This window comes from Felis catus, chromosome E3, assembly GCF_018350175.1.
Source record: "Felis catus isolate Fca126 chromosome E3, F.catus_Fca126_mat1.0, whole genome shotgun sequence".
NCBI lineage: Eukaryota > Metazoa > Chordata > Mammalia > Carnivora > Felidae > Felis > Felis catus.
This window is the reverse complement of record NC_058383.1, coordinates 1910179-1924394: the sequence shown is the minus strand read 5'-3', so window position 1 is coordinate 1924394 and position 14216 is coordinate 1910179. Positions and strand designations below refer to the sequence as shown.

The 14216-nt window shown below is 60.3% G+C and overlaps 1 protein-coding gene across 6 annotated transcripts in view; it reads left to right on the top strand.

Moving 5' to 3' along the window:
* SNX8 (sorting nexin 8) overlaps positions 1–13921 on the top strand; it is a 69360-nt gene extending 55439 nt beyond the window's left edge. For 4 of the 6 annotated variants that reach the window (XM_011290440.4, XM_023246831.2, XM_045048082.1 and 1 more), the window contains exons 2-11: positions 101–291; positions 2947–3064; positions 3329–3450; positions 5303–5383; positions 6519–6679; positions 7168–7300; positions 10018–10086; positions 11671–11820; positions 12203–12352; positions 13756–13921. In XM_011290440.4, the coding sequence (XP_011288742.2) occupies positions 101–291; positions 2947–3064; positions 3329–3450; positions 5303–5383; positions 6519–6679; positions 7168–7300; positions 10018–10086; positions 11671–11820; positions 12203–12352; positions 13756–13866 (1286 nt within the window). In that variant the 3' untranslated portion in view covers positions 13867–13921. The remainder of the gene's footprint in view (positions 1–100; positions 292–2946; positions 3065–3328; positions 3451–5302; positions 5384–6518; positions 6680–7167; positions 7301–10017; positions 10087–11670; positions 11821–12202; positions 12353–13755) is intronic. The other 2 variants (XM_023246828.2, XM_045048083.1) reach the window with 2 other exon arrangements.
* Positions 13922–14216: the final 295 nt, after the last annotated feature.

Here is a 14216-nt window from a genome sequence, read left to right as displayed (position 1 = left end):
GTCCACGTGCGAAGCTAGCCCGCGGCGGGGGCAGGCCCGCCGTGGCAGCCTCTGCTTCCGAGCAGCCGTTTTTATCGGCCGGTCGCCTTGTCCCCTCCAGACTTGCCAGCGCCCCAGGTCAGCGAGCGGAGGGACCCACACCCCAGTCGAATGCAGATGCCGCAGGGGAACCCGCTGCTGCTTTCGTACACCCTGCAGGAGTTGCTGGCCAGGGACACCGTGCAGGTGGAGCTCATTCCCGAGAAGAAGGGCCTCTTCCTAAAGCATGTGGAATACGAGGTTTCCAGCCAGGTAAGGGGCAGAGCGCGCGCGCGCGTGTGCGTGTGTTTGTTGGGAGGAGGTGGGGAGGGGCGGGGACACGTTAGGGCAGGGGTATGAGGCGGAGAAGGACCGCAGAGAGTCTGCGCTGGGCTTAAAGGTGAGACCCAAAACTCGACGCTCAGAGCCAGGGTGCCCAACAGACGTCTTCAGAGCCTGCGTGTGTGTGTCCCTGGGTCCTGTTCTGGCTCAGCCACACCCCTAGCCCAGCCCGCTCCCCTCTTCCCTGCGTCTGGGATGCTGCTTTGTGGGAGCTCACTCCTCTTCTGAGCACAAGGTGCGGGCACACGCCGGCCTGGGAGTGGTTTTGTAGTAACTGGGAAATCCTGAGGATAGAGTGGGGGCTTCCGGCGGCGAACCCAGTTTGGAGGGCAGGACTGGTGTGTCCGCCTCATCCCCGCTAAGGACGCCATCTGCCCTGTTATCCTGCCCGCCGATATCGGACTTCATGAGGTGTCTGGCACCAGGACTGCGAGTCTGCATGGACTGATATGCCTGTCCCTCTATCTGTCCTCTTTCTAAATCCCGGTGCTGTTAGAATAAATACTGGGGGCGGGTGTGTGTGTCTGTTCTCTTTCTATATCCCAGTGCTGTTAGGATAAACATTGGCGGGGGGAGGGATTTATTCTTCACAAACTGAGGAGTAAGTCATTGACAAGCCGACAGCATCCCTGGGTCTTGTGCAGCCCCTCTGTGTCAGGGGGGGATGTGCAGGGACAGGTAGAGCAGGGCCCCACCGGCAAGAGGGCCGCCCTGGTGACGGGGCCCCGCCACTGTCAGGCTTCGGTCGTCATCCAGGGAGGAAGTGCGTTTTCTGAACCGAACGGCCGTGTGCATGTGCCATGGGAATCCAGAATCACAAGGTGGTTTCTTTCTTTCCTTTTTTTTTTTTTAAATGTTTTTATTTATTTTTGAGAGAGAAGGAGTGAGCAGGGGAGGGGCCGAGAGAGAGGAGAGAGAGAGAATCCCAGGGAGGCTCTGCAGTCAGTGCAGAGTGCTCGAACTCATGAAATGTGAGATCTTAACCGGAGTCGAAATCAGGATGGACACTTAACTGACTGAGCCACCCAGGTGCCGCTGTATTTTTTTGTTTTTTTTTTTTTTAATGTTTTCATTTATTTTTGAGAGAGAGCAAGAGGGGGGCAGAGGATCCAAAGCAGGCTCCAGGCTCTGTGCTGTCAGCACAGAGCCCAACGTGGGGCTTTATCCCGTGAACTGAGAGATCGTGACCTGAGCCAAAGTCGAACCAACTGAGCCACCTGGGCACCCCAGGAATCACAGGGTTTTTGTTTCATGGTGTTTCCAAGCTGTGGTCACCGAGGCCTGTGAGTAAACTTAGTTCTCCCATGCCCATGGGTGCCATTCCCCCAGGTGACGGCGCATCAGAGGGGCATGAGGTTGGGCTTCTGGCCCTTTCCGTCTCAGTAACGTAATTCCTTAAGCACGTGTGTCGTCTCGTAAGGAGGCAGCCCTGCCGGGCGGAGGGATCAGCCTGCAGGTGTTCAGGCAGAGGGCCCACGCGTTTTGTCCTGCATCCCGCTCGCCAGAGGCTGGGGCAGATCCAGAGGGGGCGTGACACACGCAGTACCCAGCACGTGGCACAACTGACTGTTTTTCTTCATGTAGCATGTTTAATTTTTTTGTAGACTTTATTTTTAGGGGGTAGTTTTAGATTCACCGCAACATTGAGCTGAATGGACAGAGATTTCCCGTAATTCCCCGCTCCCCCCCGACTCCCCCATTATCGGTGTCCCCCAGATGGTGGATTTTTCACAGCCGGTGACCCCACACTGACACGCTGTTATCACCCGGAGTCCATGGGTCACGGGAGGGTCCCTCTGGGTGGGTGCACGTTCTGTGGGTTTGGGCGAACGTGGGATGGCAGGTGTCCACCGTCCCGTGTCCCTCGCGCTGTTCGCCGCCCTAAAAGTCCCCTGTGCTCCCCCTGCTCCTCCCTCCTCCCTGAGCCCAGGCAGCCCCCGTCTTCTGCCTGTGCAGCTCCGCCTCTTCCAGGACGTCCTGTCGTTGGAATCACCCGGCCTCTCTCACTCCGCAGTATCATTTACCACCAGGGCAGCTTGTGTATTACTTCCCAGGCTAGCGGCTCATGCGCGTCCGTCGCGTGGGCCCTTCCAGTAGGTCCAGGTCGCGCCTCTGTCGCGTGGATCCCTCGTGGCACCCGCGGTTTTATCTGCCACGGGGCAGACGGACTTGCAGTCGGACGTCCGTTCCGTCTGCCCCCCTTGTCGGGGTCCGGTCTGCGTCGACCGCTGGGCCCGGGACGCCGTCGCGCTGGTCGCGCCGGTGTTGGGGCGTGTGTGGGAGGACGGCCCCGGCCCCCAGTGGGGAAGGCCTCCGGTCCGAGCGCTGCCTTTGAGGGTGGGGTGGGTGCCGGCTTCGCGGCTGAGCGCTCCGTGAAGACCGCGGTGGGGGCTGGACGTGAGGCCCGAGCCGCGCGGTGCCAGGAGGGAGGAGGGCGCCCGTCCTTGCCGTGGAGGCCCCGTGAGCGGGGATGAGGCCCCGCGCCGCGCGGGTTCTGTCTCGGGGTGGGGGGTTGGGAGGGAGGGGAGCGCTGACCCGGGGAGGTTTCCGGCGTCCGGCGTGAGCGCGGGCCCTCTTGTCTTCTAGCGCTTCAGGTCCTCCGTGTACAGACGGTACAACGACTTCGTGGTTTTCCACGAGATGCTGCTGCAGAAGTTCCCCTACCGCATGGTGCCGGCCCTTCCGCCCAAGAGAGTGCTGGGAGGTAGAGCGGGCTCGGGCGGGGGCCGGGGCGCCCGGTGCGAGACGTGCGCGGGAAGGCCGGGGCCAGTTAGGGTGGGTGCCGCGGACCCCCTCGTTCCCCACTGGTGGCGCCCAGCGCTCACGCTGGGGACCGGCGAGGGGCGGCTACTGTGGGCTACGACAGAAGGGACCCGGGCTTTCCCGTCACGTTTCCAGATGGCCGGGGTGGGGGGGGGCGGGGGGCGCGGCGCAGGCTGCCGGCCGACCCCTTGCTCTCGGTCTGCAGCCGACCGCGAGTTCATTGAGGCCCGGCGCAGGGCCCTGAGGCGCTTCATTAACCTGGTGGCCCGGCACCCCCCGTTCTCCGAGGACGTGGCCCTCCGGCTCTTCCTGTCCTTCAGTGGCCCGGTGAGTATCACTCTGCTGTGGGTGTGCCCCGAGTCTCCCCGCGTGAGTGGCATTCCTAAGCGTGCTTGTTCTCCTGCCCTCCTCGTTTGGGGGCCCTCGGGGAGTCTGCTGACCTCGTGGTGCCAGGAGTGACATCTGCTCTCCTCCCAGATCACGGGGGTGTAACGTTATGAGGCGCCCCTGGCTTTGGCTTGGCAGGATTTTGTGTATCCAGGTAGAGGGTTCTCTGCACGGTCGCCGTGGGCACTGAGGCTCGGTCACAGAGGCTCTGTTTGGGAGGGGTTACGGAAATGCTCGAGACCCCAGATCAGGATGAGCGATTTCTGGGAAGCGAAAAGAGCCACCTTAAGTACCACTGGAAGGCTGAGTTGAGTCATATATTTTTTTAATGTTTATTTTTGAGTGAGAGAGAGAGAGAGAGAGAGAGAGCACGCACACAAGGGAGGGGCAGAGAGAGAGGGGAACAGAGGATCCCAAGCAGGCTCCAGGCTCTGAACCTTCAGCACAGAGCCCAACACGGGGCTCCAACTCACGAAGCGTGAGATCATGGCCTGAGCCGAAGTTGGACGCTTACCTGACTGAGCCCCCCAGGAGTCCCCTGAGCCGAGTCTTTCTAGGGGAGCTGCGGCATAGACCTGCGTGCCGGGACTGTCTCCACGTGGATGTTAGTTTCAGTTAGAAACCAGGCGGCCGTGGGCGTCCCTCTGCTGTCTTGCAGTGTCCTTGTTCACAGTTGTGGAGGAAGTCACTGCCTGGTCCCCAGGGCGGCCGGCTCCGCCTAGGAAGAGGGTGGGGTGGGGGTGGGGCTCCGACACGGTAGCTTTCCCTTCCCCAGGGACCTAGGAGGGGCTCGATCCCACACTCCCTTCCCCTGCAGGAAGATGAGACACACCGAGACCCTCCTTGAGAAGGCCGCTGGCTTTCCCTCTATGCCAGCCAGGGGTACCTGTCACCTTTGCCTCTTTTATGGGACCTAAAGCAGTCGTTCAGGGGACGTTTCTGTGACTACCTGCCCTAGAGCTGGGAGTGTGGGTCTTCTGAACGCTGGGTGGACGGGTTCCTTTAGAGCAGGGATCTTCATTGCCACAAGAGGAACGTGGTGGGACGTGGGAGCTGTATACGGCTCACGACGGGAGGGTGCTCCGAGACGTGGAGCCGGACGGCGCCCCCATTCTAGAGGCTAAGGCTCCTCTGACCCCTTGTTCTCACACAGGTAGAGTGTCCCTATGGCCTCCTTGACTCTTTCCTCTGGTAAAACGAGAGAATTGGGCCAGAGGGTCTTCAGGGCCTCTCTGAAATTCTAGAATTCCTTGACCCACAAACAGCTGCATGTTAGGATCTTTGCCTGTGTCTCCCGTGGCTCTTTGTGGGTCCTTGACGTGGACTGCCACGGAGGCCTGCTGTCAGAGGGCCGGGCTGGGCCCCTGTGTGCTGCCCACCAGCTCTCCCGGGGCTCCGTGGGCCTGGGGCCCGTGGGTCTGTGTGCAGGGAGGAAGAGACCTCGTCTCTGGTCCCTGTGCCCCACGTGGGTGGGACTTAGCGGATGTGACGAGCCCGACAGCAGCACGGACGCCGTCCCTGCCGTGTGCGTGTGGTCTCTGTTTCCTGGAGACAGGTCTCCCCTCCGGAGCTGCCGTTAGGTCAGGCTTTCCTGTCTGTGGACGGCCGTCCTGAAGGTGGAGGTCAGTGGAGAAAAGTCCGGGAAGAGAGTCTGGATACTTACGTGAGAGCAGATCCGTGGAAACCTGGCTCTCCCGAGGAAGGACTACATCCTGCCTTTCGCTGACTTAATGGGTCTCAGGCAGACGCTGCTGCGGCTGGTGGATGTGGCGTTTCTGTCTTCCTTTCGCAGGACGTGCAGAACAAGTTGAAGGAGTCGGCTCAGTGTGTTGGAGACGAGTTCATGAGCTGCAAGCTGGCTCCTCGGGCCAAGGTACCGCTCCCGCCGCCACGCTCGCCCCCCCAACCAGGGCGGCAACTGCGTACCAGCTACCGCCCTGGGCCTCCCCCGCGTGCTGGAGACGGCACGAAGGCCCGCGGTGCGGTTTTCTCATCGGCTCTCCTTTCAGACGGCGGGTGTGCCGCCCATTTCCCAGATGGGGAGACAGGCTCAGAGAGGCTGTCGTCTGGCAAGGTCCCAGACTTCTGAGCGGCCTGCCCGGACGTGACTGAGGCTTTTTGTGATTCGGGCGGACACTGGCTTCGTCACTAGCTTCTCGGATTTCAGGGGAGTGATTGTCACATTGGTTTATTTTAAAATTTAGTCTGTTCTTTTTTTCAAAAAGAATTAAGGTAGCTGTTGGCTAGCTTTTTTCCTTTCCTTTTTGAAATTTTTTGATGTTTATTTTGAGAGAGAGCGAGCCAGAGCGATTGGGGAGGGGCAGAGAGAGGGAGAGAGAGGATCTCAAGCAGGCTCTGCATTGTCAGCACAGAGCCTGGCGTGGGGCTCGATCCCACAGACCGCGAGATCGTGACCTGAGCTGAAACCAAGAGTCGGACGCTTAGCTGACTGAACCCCTGGGCGGCCCTCTTTTCTTGTTAAACTGCTTCTCCGTACAGAAATACATGTATCTTACCTTCATTTCATTCCCTAAGCAGCCCGTTTTGTAAGCATTATCTAGTTAATGTTACGGTAAACGATGGTTAATATTAGCGGGTAGTGAACGGTAAAGCTGGTGAGAAGTTGATTCTTGGGGGAAAGTGAGGGCCCCTGGGAAGCCCTGCCTCGAGGGAAGGGTTAGGACTTTGTGATTGTCACTCTGAGCTTGAGGATTAGTACTTGAAGGTTAGTACTTGAAGGTTAGTACAGGGGTGTGTTTCGGCAGGACGTCAGTTTGATCCGGCTTCAGCGGACACTAGGGGCCGCTCCGCTTCGTGTCCGTGGTGTGTGGGTGATGATGGGCTGTTTCTTTCCTGGACCAGAAGGGAGGCCCAGCGAAGTGCCCCCGTGGCCTGGCGTCTGGGCTCAGTGGCTGCTCAGTGGTACCGTTCTTCCCCTGCCGACGGTCGTCTTTTTCCCCAAGGCACTTCACGGCCAGTAACCCACGGCCTTCTCTCCTCCCTGTCAGGACTTCCTCCCAGCCGACATCCAGACTCAGTTCGCCGTCAGCCGGGAGCTCATTCGAAACATCTACAACAGCTTCCACAAGCTTCGCGACCGGGCCGAGCGGATTGCGTCGAGGGCCATCGACAATGCTGCTGACCTCCTCATCTTCGGGAAGGAGCTGAGGCAGGTGCCCCCAGCTCTGCAGGGCTCGGTCAGGTGGGGAGGGGCCTGCCGACGTCCAGGCAGAGGTGCTTGCCCAGAACCCCCTCTGTTTTGACCTGGTTCACTTTGGAAAGGGGAAGCAGAGAGTTGGGGAAATGGTCAGTGATGTTAGGAAGAAGAAAACTGAGGCATTTAGGCAGGGAAACGTGGATCCCTCAATACGTGAGTGTGCACCACTATGTCACACGTGTGTCACATGTATGTCACACGTTCTCCCGAGGTCGGGACTAGATCTGAGAAGGGGTCGATTTCACTTGGAAAAGGACACTGAGGGCTGTTGTCAGCATGACTCCGCCCTCCCCCGCAGGCGCTGGGGGTTGCTGGCCGGGACTGGTCCTGAGGTCTGGGGGAGGGGCTGAGGCACGTCCTGGGTCACGGGTTGTCGTGGCGGACGGCCAGGTCAGCTCCCAGGCCTTGAGTGTCTTGTCGTCCGTCTCTTTTTCCCTTAGTGCTTTAGGGTCTGATACGACCCCGCTCCCCTCCTGGGCCACTCTGCACAGTAGCACGTGGGGGTCCCTGAAACAGGCACTGAAAGGCCTGTCCGTTGAATTTGCACTGCTCGCCGACAAGGCCGCCCAGCAGGTGAGTGAATTTGTTCTCCACGGTGTCCGTTCCGAAGAACATTCTGTACCTGGGGAGCACACACAGGACATCTTCTCACGTGCACTTCAGAGGTCAGAGTCTGCGGCGAGTGGATTGCCGGGCCCCGCGGGAACTGCACATCCCCGTCAGTTCCGAGCGGCTTCCCGTGAGCCGTTGACTCTGAAGAGGGTTGCTGATGACGAAGACAGATGGGGTCTGATCTTCGGAGGGTTGACTCTGCTGAAATCAGACGCTGTAACTGCCCTGGCAAACGTAATCTCTGACTTCCTCAGATACCTGTGGGTGGACCAAATAGTTTCCGCTGTGCTGTCCCAGCCAGCAAGTATTTGGCCCCTCGGTCACCCAAGAGAACAACGAGTAAGCTGCAGCACCCCGCGAGAGCCCCCTCGTACCCCCCAGATACCCAGTTAGACTCCGGAAATGTTTCCGCCATCCACACAGGTGCGGTGTGGTCGTTGGGGATCGATTGGAAGGTGCGGTGTTCACTGACCGCCGGAAAGGCTCATCTGGGTGCTTTTATGCTGTAAAACTGCTACATGACTTCGAGGGTGAGCATTTGCTGCCCAGTTCTTGGGGAAACGGTCTTTCCCTAACCATCTAAAACCGTCTAAAAACGGTAGATGGTTTTAAATAAATTAAAATGATGTACTTGGGAAAGCCTTGCTGCCTCAGACGCAAAGCTCCTTAGTAGCAAGCCGGAGAACACAGTGACGGTGGCCGATCCCCAAGCGTGGAATTGGGGGATTTTCAGGCTTCACGTGGGGCCCTCAGGGGCCCAGGATATCTCTGAGTGTTGAAGAAGGGATCTGATCTTGTTGCGGGTAGGGAAAGTCCCGGGTTTTCTTCCTCTGTGGTTCTGGTGCCTGTGTGTTCCCATGAGAAACTGGTGTTGGCGTCTCTCGGAATTGGTGCCGGGCCCAGTCCGTGTCCAGGTCTGCGTGACGCCCACATTTCCACCGCGGGGAGGACCGGGCACGTGGTGTTGGAGGTGTGGCCGCGTGGAGAGGGAGCCTGCTCGGTGCGCGGCCGGTGTCTTGTGGTGGGACGTGGCTCAGGTCCCTTTGGTCTCGGGCCAGTTTCTGGTCTGTGAAAAGGAGGGGGCTGGATGAAGTCATTAAAACACTTCTCATTTAACCTGTTGAACTTTCCTCACAGCTGATTGTAAAACGGAAAAGTGAAGCTATCCTGGTTGCGGGGATCCTGGGCCCCAGACAGCTCCTTCTTCAACAAGTAGCCTCCTGGCAGGGGTGGGGGTGTGTGTGGGGCGCACCGTGAACCCCCTGAGGTCACGCAGAACGCGGGGTGGAAATTCCAAACTCTGTCGTCTCCGGTGGTTTCCGACTGAGATTTGGATGCTGGGTTTCTGCGTTTGAAGAGGGAGACAGGGTTCGGGCTTCTGATGTGCAAGTTCGTAGTTTGAAGTTCCCCCCGGCTCCGAGATTCTCTGATATCTCACGGAGGCTGCTTTGAAATGCGACGTCTGAGGAAGTGCCACTTCCTGAATGTTGCTCTCTGTCCGCGGTGGTTTTCACGGTGAAGTGGAATTAGTGTCGTCTTAATGTGAAAGTGGATCAGAGGCCCATCGGGACTTTGATCCAGCACAGCCGGGGTTCTAGTCACTCTGGCCGTGTGAGCAAAGGCATGCGAGGGAGGGTTTTCCTCACTCTGGCTCCACGCGTCCTGGCTTTGTTCTCTGCAGACTGTGAGGAGATCTGCATCACCGCAGCCCAGCGAGACCGCTGAGACCCAGAGCGGGCCGTTTTCCTGAGGACAGGATGGCGGTGTGGGGTCTCATGCGTTGGGGCATCAGACTAGAACGAGGACCTGGGAGCCAGGGACGTGAGCAGGAATGACCCTCAGGCCCTCCTCCTACTAGACGGGTTGGGGGAGGTCCATTCTCCTGGGCCCTCCTGCCCACTCAGGAAGGAACGGGGCACCTGTGGATCTCCGGTGTTTTCCTTTCCAGGTTTTAAAAGACTGGCTGGAATCTTGGCTCTGGGCGTGGGTTGGAGCGGCCTGGAGCCTCTGAGGTCATCGGGCTGGAGTCCTGGGGTTCCCTGAGTCGGCCGCAGAGCGTGGGCCGGAACCGCTGGCTCGCAGTGCGGTGCTCGTGACCCCCTCAGACACGTCCTTCTATTCGCTTCTTCACACCTTCTGCCGCCTTCTGGCGGCACCCTCTACACACTGGGCCTGATGTGCGGTTTATGAGAGGCGCTCTTCATGCTCTGCCACAGCTGGAGCTCTAGAGGTCGGAAAAGGGCTCATTTTCGTGAGGAGCCGGTGCTGCGCCTGGGCGAGGTGCTCGGCAAGTGTTGGGAGCTGAAGGACGTAAGCTGTGCTGTAGCCCTTCAGGACACGTGGCCGTGAGCACAGTGTTAGCATTGGGCGTTCCCAGGAGGCCAGCCTGGCCCCAACTGTGACCGTGGCTTTGGCGGGCCGCGAGGCCCAGTGGTGTTGAGCGGCGAGCGCAAGTGGACGGGTGACCTTGGAGGCCCAGGACGTAGCTCTCACCTGGCCGCTGGCTTCTCTGGCTCCCCTGCCTTGTGTGGGGGGCTGTCGTGTGGGAAGGGGGCTCTTCTGCAGAGCTAGCTGGTGGCCGTGGGGGGAGGGCCGGCTCAGGCCTGCAGATGGGAGGCCGTGGCCGGGCCTCTGGGTCCCGTGGTGCTCGGTGTTGGTCACCCACCCTTGTTTTCTAGGGCAAACAGGAAGAGAATGACGTGGTGGAGAAGTTGAACCTCTTCCTGGATTTGCTGCAGTCCTATAAAGTGAGTCCGGCTGTTCCTTGGCCAGGGATGGAACTGTTGAGAAGTCTCCCGTGAACTTTCAGGGCTTGACTCCGGGGGAGTGGGAAAAGAGCCGTGAAGCCAGGGCCGAGGAGGGAAGACCGTGGGTGGTCTTGGCCGGCACTGCAGGGGTTCCGGCTGTGGCCCGGCAGGCGTGCGGACAGGCCTGTGGCTTGCCTTCGTCTGCCCGTGGAGGGTGTGTGGGTGTGTGGGTGTGTGCACATGCACACATACACGTGAGTGTAGGCTCACGTGAGTGCGTGTGTATAGGTATGTATGTATGTGTGCATGTGTATGTGAGTGTGTGTATGAATGTGCATGCATGTGTGCATGCATATGTGTATGCGTGTTCACGTATGTACATGAACCTGTGCGTGTGTGTGAATGTACCTGAGTGTACGTGTGTATGTGTTAGGGTATCTGTGTATATATGTATCTGTGTGTACATGTGAATGTGTGTGCACACGTATTAATATGTGTACCAGTGTACGTGTTTGCATGCACACGTGTGTATCTGTATGTGTGCACGTACGCATGCACACGTGTGCACGTAGTGTGCATTTTTGCGTGTGTATGCATGCATGCCTATACGTGTGTGCACGTGTGTGTGTGTGAGAGCACGCGTGAATATGCTAGGTCCTTACAGATACCGTGAGGGGCTGGCCTGGTGCTGAGGGAGCTTGCCCCTTCCACGGGCAGAGATTCCAGGAAGTCTGACTGCAGACTTCCTAACTGTCGCAGCACTGGTGACAGGTTGGATTGCCTGTGAAGCCAGAGAATCCTTCTTGCTGAGCTCAAGGAGAGGGGGCCTAGTACTTTGAGGAATGTTCCGAAGGGATTTGTCTGTTAAGTTGGACGGTAGCCAGGCAGCCTCGAAATCCCAGCACTGGTTCAGTGGCCGGTATTTCCCACAAGACTCCTGATTGAGGTTATTTTAGGGCTGCAGGGAAATGCCCGTGCAGCTTCCTTTTGCAGACTGGTCTCTGTGCTGCTGGAGGCACACGGCGTTCTGACACTGGGCTGCGTGACAGGCCGAGGTCCGGCGCTGTCCCGGCGCTCTGGCATGTTCTTTGTGGACAGGCCCTGTCTTCCGTGTGGTTTTGGTTTGTGGTGCCGACTGGCACTGCGACCCCTCTTGGTTCGACCCTGGGCCTGGCCCCAAGCCTCTCTGTGCCGTGAACACTTCCCGGGCAGGGAGGGAGAGAGTGTGTGCCTGAGCCTTTTCTGAGGCGGGAGGGGCTGGAGTGTGAACGGCGTGGAGGGAGAGGCTCCAGTGTGAATGGCGTGGAGGTGCTCGAGTGTGAACGGTGCGGACGGAGGGATTCGAATGTGAACGGCGCGGAGGGAGACGCTCGCGAGTGAACGGCGCGGAGGGAGAGGCTCGCGTGTGAACGGCGCGGAGGGAGAGGCTCGCGAGTGAATGGTGCGGACTCGGAAGCCTGCGTCTGTTGCATAGTCTCCTTCCCGTGCTCCCTTTCACCTGCTGGCTCCCACGGTGGGGGGCGGGGGGGACGGCTCCGGGTCCCTTCCCGCTGGGGGCCGAGCACGGTGCACCTCCCTCCACAGGACCTGTGCGAGCGGCACGAGAAGGGCGTGCTGCACAAGCACCAGCGGGCCCTGCACAAGTACAGCCTGATGAAGCGGCAGATGATGAGCGCCACTGTGCAGAGCCGGGAGCCCGACTCCGTGGAGCAGCTGGAGTCCCGCATCGTGGAGGTGGTCCTGGCGCGGGGGGTGGGGGGAGGGGGCGTGGGCGGCCTGGGTCTGCCCCGCTGGGCTGGGCTGCGCGCCCGGCCTGGTGGCCCCCCCGGAGCTGGACTTCCGGCCTGTCCTTGGCTGGCTCCCGTGCTGCCCGGACGTCGCTGCCCTGTGCTGGGGTAGCCGGCGGCGGGAGGGCCGCCCCGCCACGCCCAGAGCGGTGCTTTGTGCTTAACCCAACTGAGCCACCCAGGCGCCCCCGGAGTGGTGCCGTCCGGATGCCCGGTTGGCATGAGTGGCTGGCGTTTCCCTTGGCGGTGGTGCGGGGCGGGGCGCGGGCAGGGCCCGTGTTGGCGCGGTGCGCCCCAGCCCGGTGCAAGGGCGCCTCCTTCCTGTGCAGCAGGAGAACGCGATCCAGACGATGGAGCTCCGGGGCTACTTCTCCCTGTACTGCCTCCACCAGGAGATGCAGCTGGTCCACGTGTACCTGCCCCTCACCTCCCACATCCTCGGTGCCTTTGTCAACTCTCAGATCCAGGGGCACAAGGAGGTGGGTCTGCCTGCCAGCACCTTTCTGCCTGCAAGTCTGGCACCCTGCGGCTGGCCCTGCAGGGTCACCGGGAAGGGCAGGGAGCTGGGGGGTGAGGGGGTGGGCACGGGACCTTTCAGCCCGCCTCGCTCACATCTGCTAGTCTCACACGGAGCCTGAACTGCAGGGGTGAAGTTGTCCACACCATTCTCAGGGGAGGGGACGGGACTGTGGGAGGCAACCAAGGAAGCATTTCTCTTCTCCCGGAGGAGTTTCAGAGTCGGGGTAAAGCAGAGCGTCCCCCAGAACTGAGTGAGACAAGAGACGGTGGGGAATCAGTCAGAGGAGGCAGGGGGTCGCTTCCTGAAGACCCCTGGTCAGCGTCCTCCAGATGGCGGCTTATAAACGGGGATGAAGCGCTGTGCTTGTCCTGAGGCTTGGCAAGCCGCGCTGACACCTGCCTGGCCCCCGTGACCCAGAGCCGTGTTGCGCTAGCCAGGCTTGGAGTCTTTGCTTCTCAGACGGGGCCGGGTGTGTCCTCTCCGGACAGCCTGGAAGGCTGGGTGTCTGCAGGGTTGAGGAAACTTGTAAACGGTTCTTGGGTGGTTCTGCTTTTGCTGGTGCTGCCTTCAGACATCTTGTGTTCCGGTTTCCTTCGACGCCTTTGGGTAGCCCTGGGAGCGCAGTCACCTGCTCAGGGGTCCTTGATAACAGTGGGGGAGCTTGGGCCACAGCTTGTAGAGCCCCGGCTCCGTGCCTGTTGGAGCTCTGCGGCCTTGGTCGTGTCCTTGAACCTCCACGATCACCTGGGGACGCGGAGGGCGATGGGCTACAAGCAGCTGGGGTCCGGGGCTGTGCTGGGCGCACGGAAGACTACAGCGTCCCTGTTCCCAGGGACCACACTGACCAGTGGGGGGTGGGGGGGACCATCCTGACTCAGCCAGCCGGGTAGGAATGGGCTTCTCCCGGACCGGGTAGATGTGTGTGGAGCCCACATGTGGGGTGGGTATGGTTCTGTCTGGACGGACAGCGCATAGCAGGAGCTCAGGTGTGCAGTCCATAATACTCGCGGACGACATCTTGGAGGCAGGGTGAGGGGCTAGAAGGTGGAGGCTGTCAGTCCGGCCGGGGGCATTTGTGAGTGAGCGTCTCAGCGGGCAGCTCAGTCTCTGGTCTAGAGCCAGTCATGGCGGAAACACCCGGACGGCTTGTCCTGTTGGACTTCGGGATTCCCCTTACACCAAGCCATCCGAGGCGGAAGGGGATGAGAGCAGGCAGCGGAGGGGCCTGTGGCGCCGGGGGCAGTGGCCGGGGTCTCCGGGTGGGCTGTGTCGGGCTTCTAGGGGTTTTGCGGGGAACGGACACACTGGGGCGTGTCGCCGGCTCGTGGCCTGTCTCAACCTGGGACACTCCCTCTTCTCCAGATGAGCAAGGTGTGGAACGACCTGAAGCCCAAACTAAACTGCCTCTTCGCTGGACCCAGCGGCTCCCCGACTCCACCGAGGCTCCCGCAGGACGGCGTGTCTCCTCGCTAGTGCCAGACGCCTGGGGCGGGAGCTCCGGGCGGCCTCACTAAAACCTCTTTCCAAATGGCGTGTTCCTGTTTAATTCCCTCCAGATAGTGGCTGCCCCCCACCCCCCGCGGGGTCCCCGGTGTCTGACTGACCCCCAGACCCAGTGGGGCCGGGGTTTGGGTGCTCCCCTCGTGGGGAGTGGGGCTGAGGATGTGACCCCAGGCCTCTGAGCATCCACGAGGGCCGGAGGCCATGGGGGTCTGCTCAGCTGTCCTGGGCCCCGCCCGACGCTGCACTGTGCCTGAGCCTGGCGGTCAAGAGTTAAGGTTCCCTGGAAAAGTCTTCTCTAATTCCAGGAGGTCAGGGTGGCG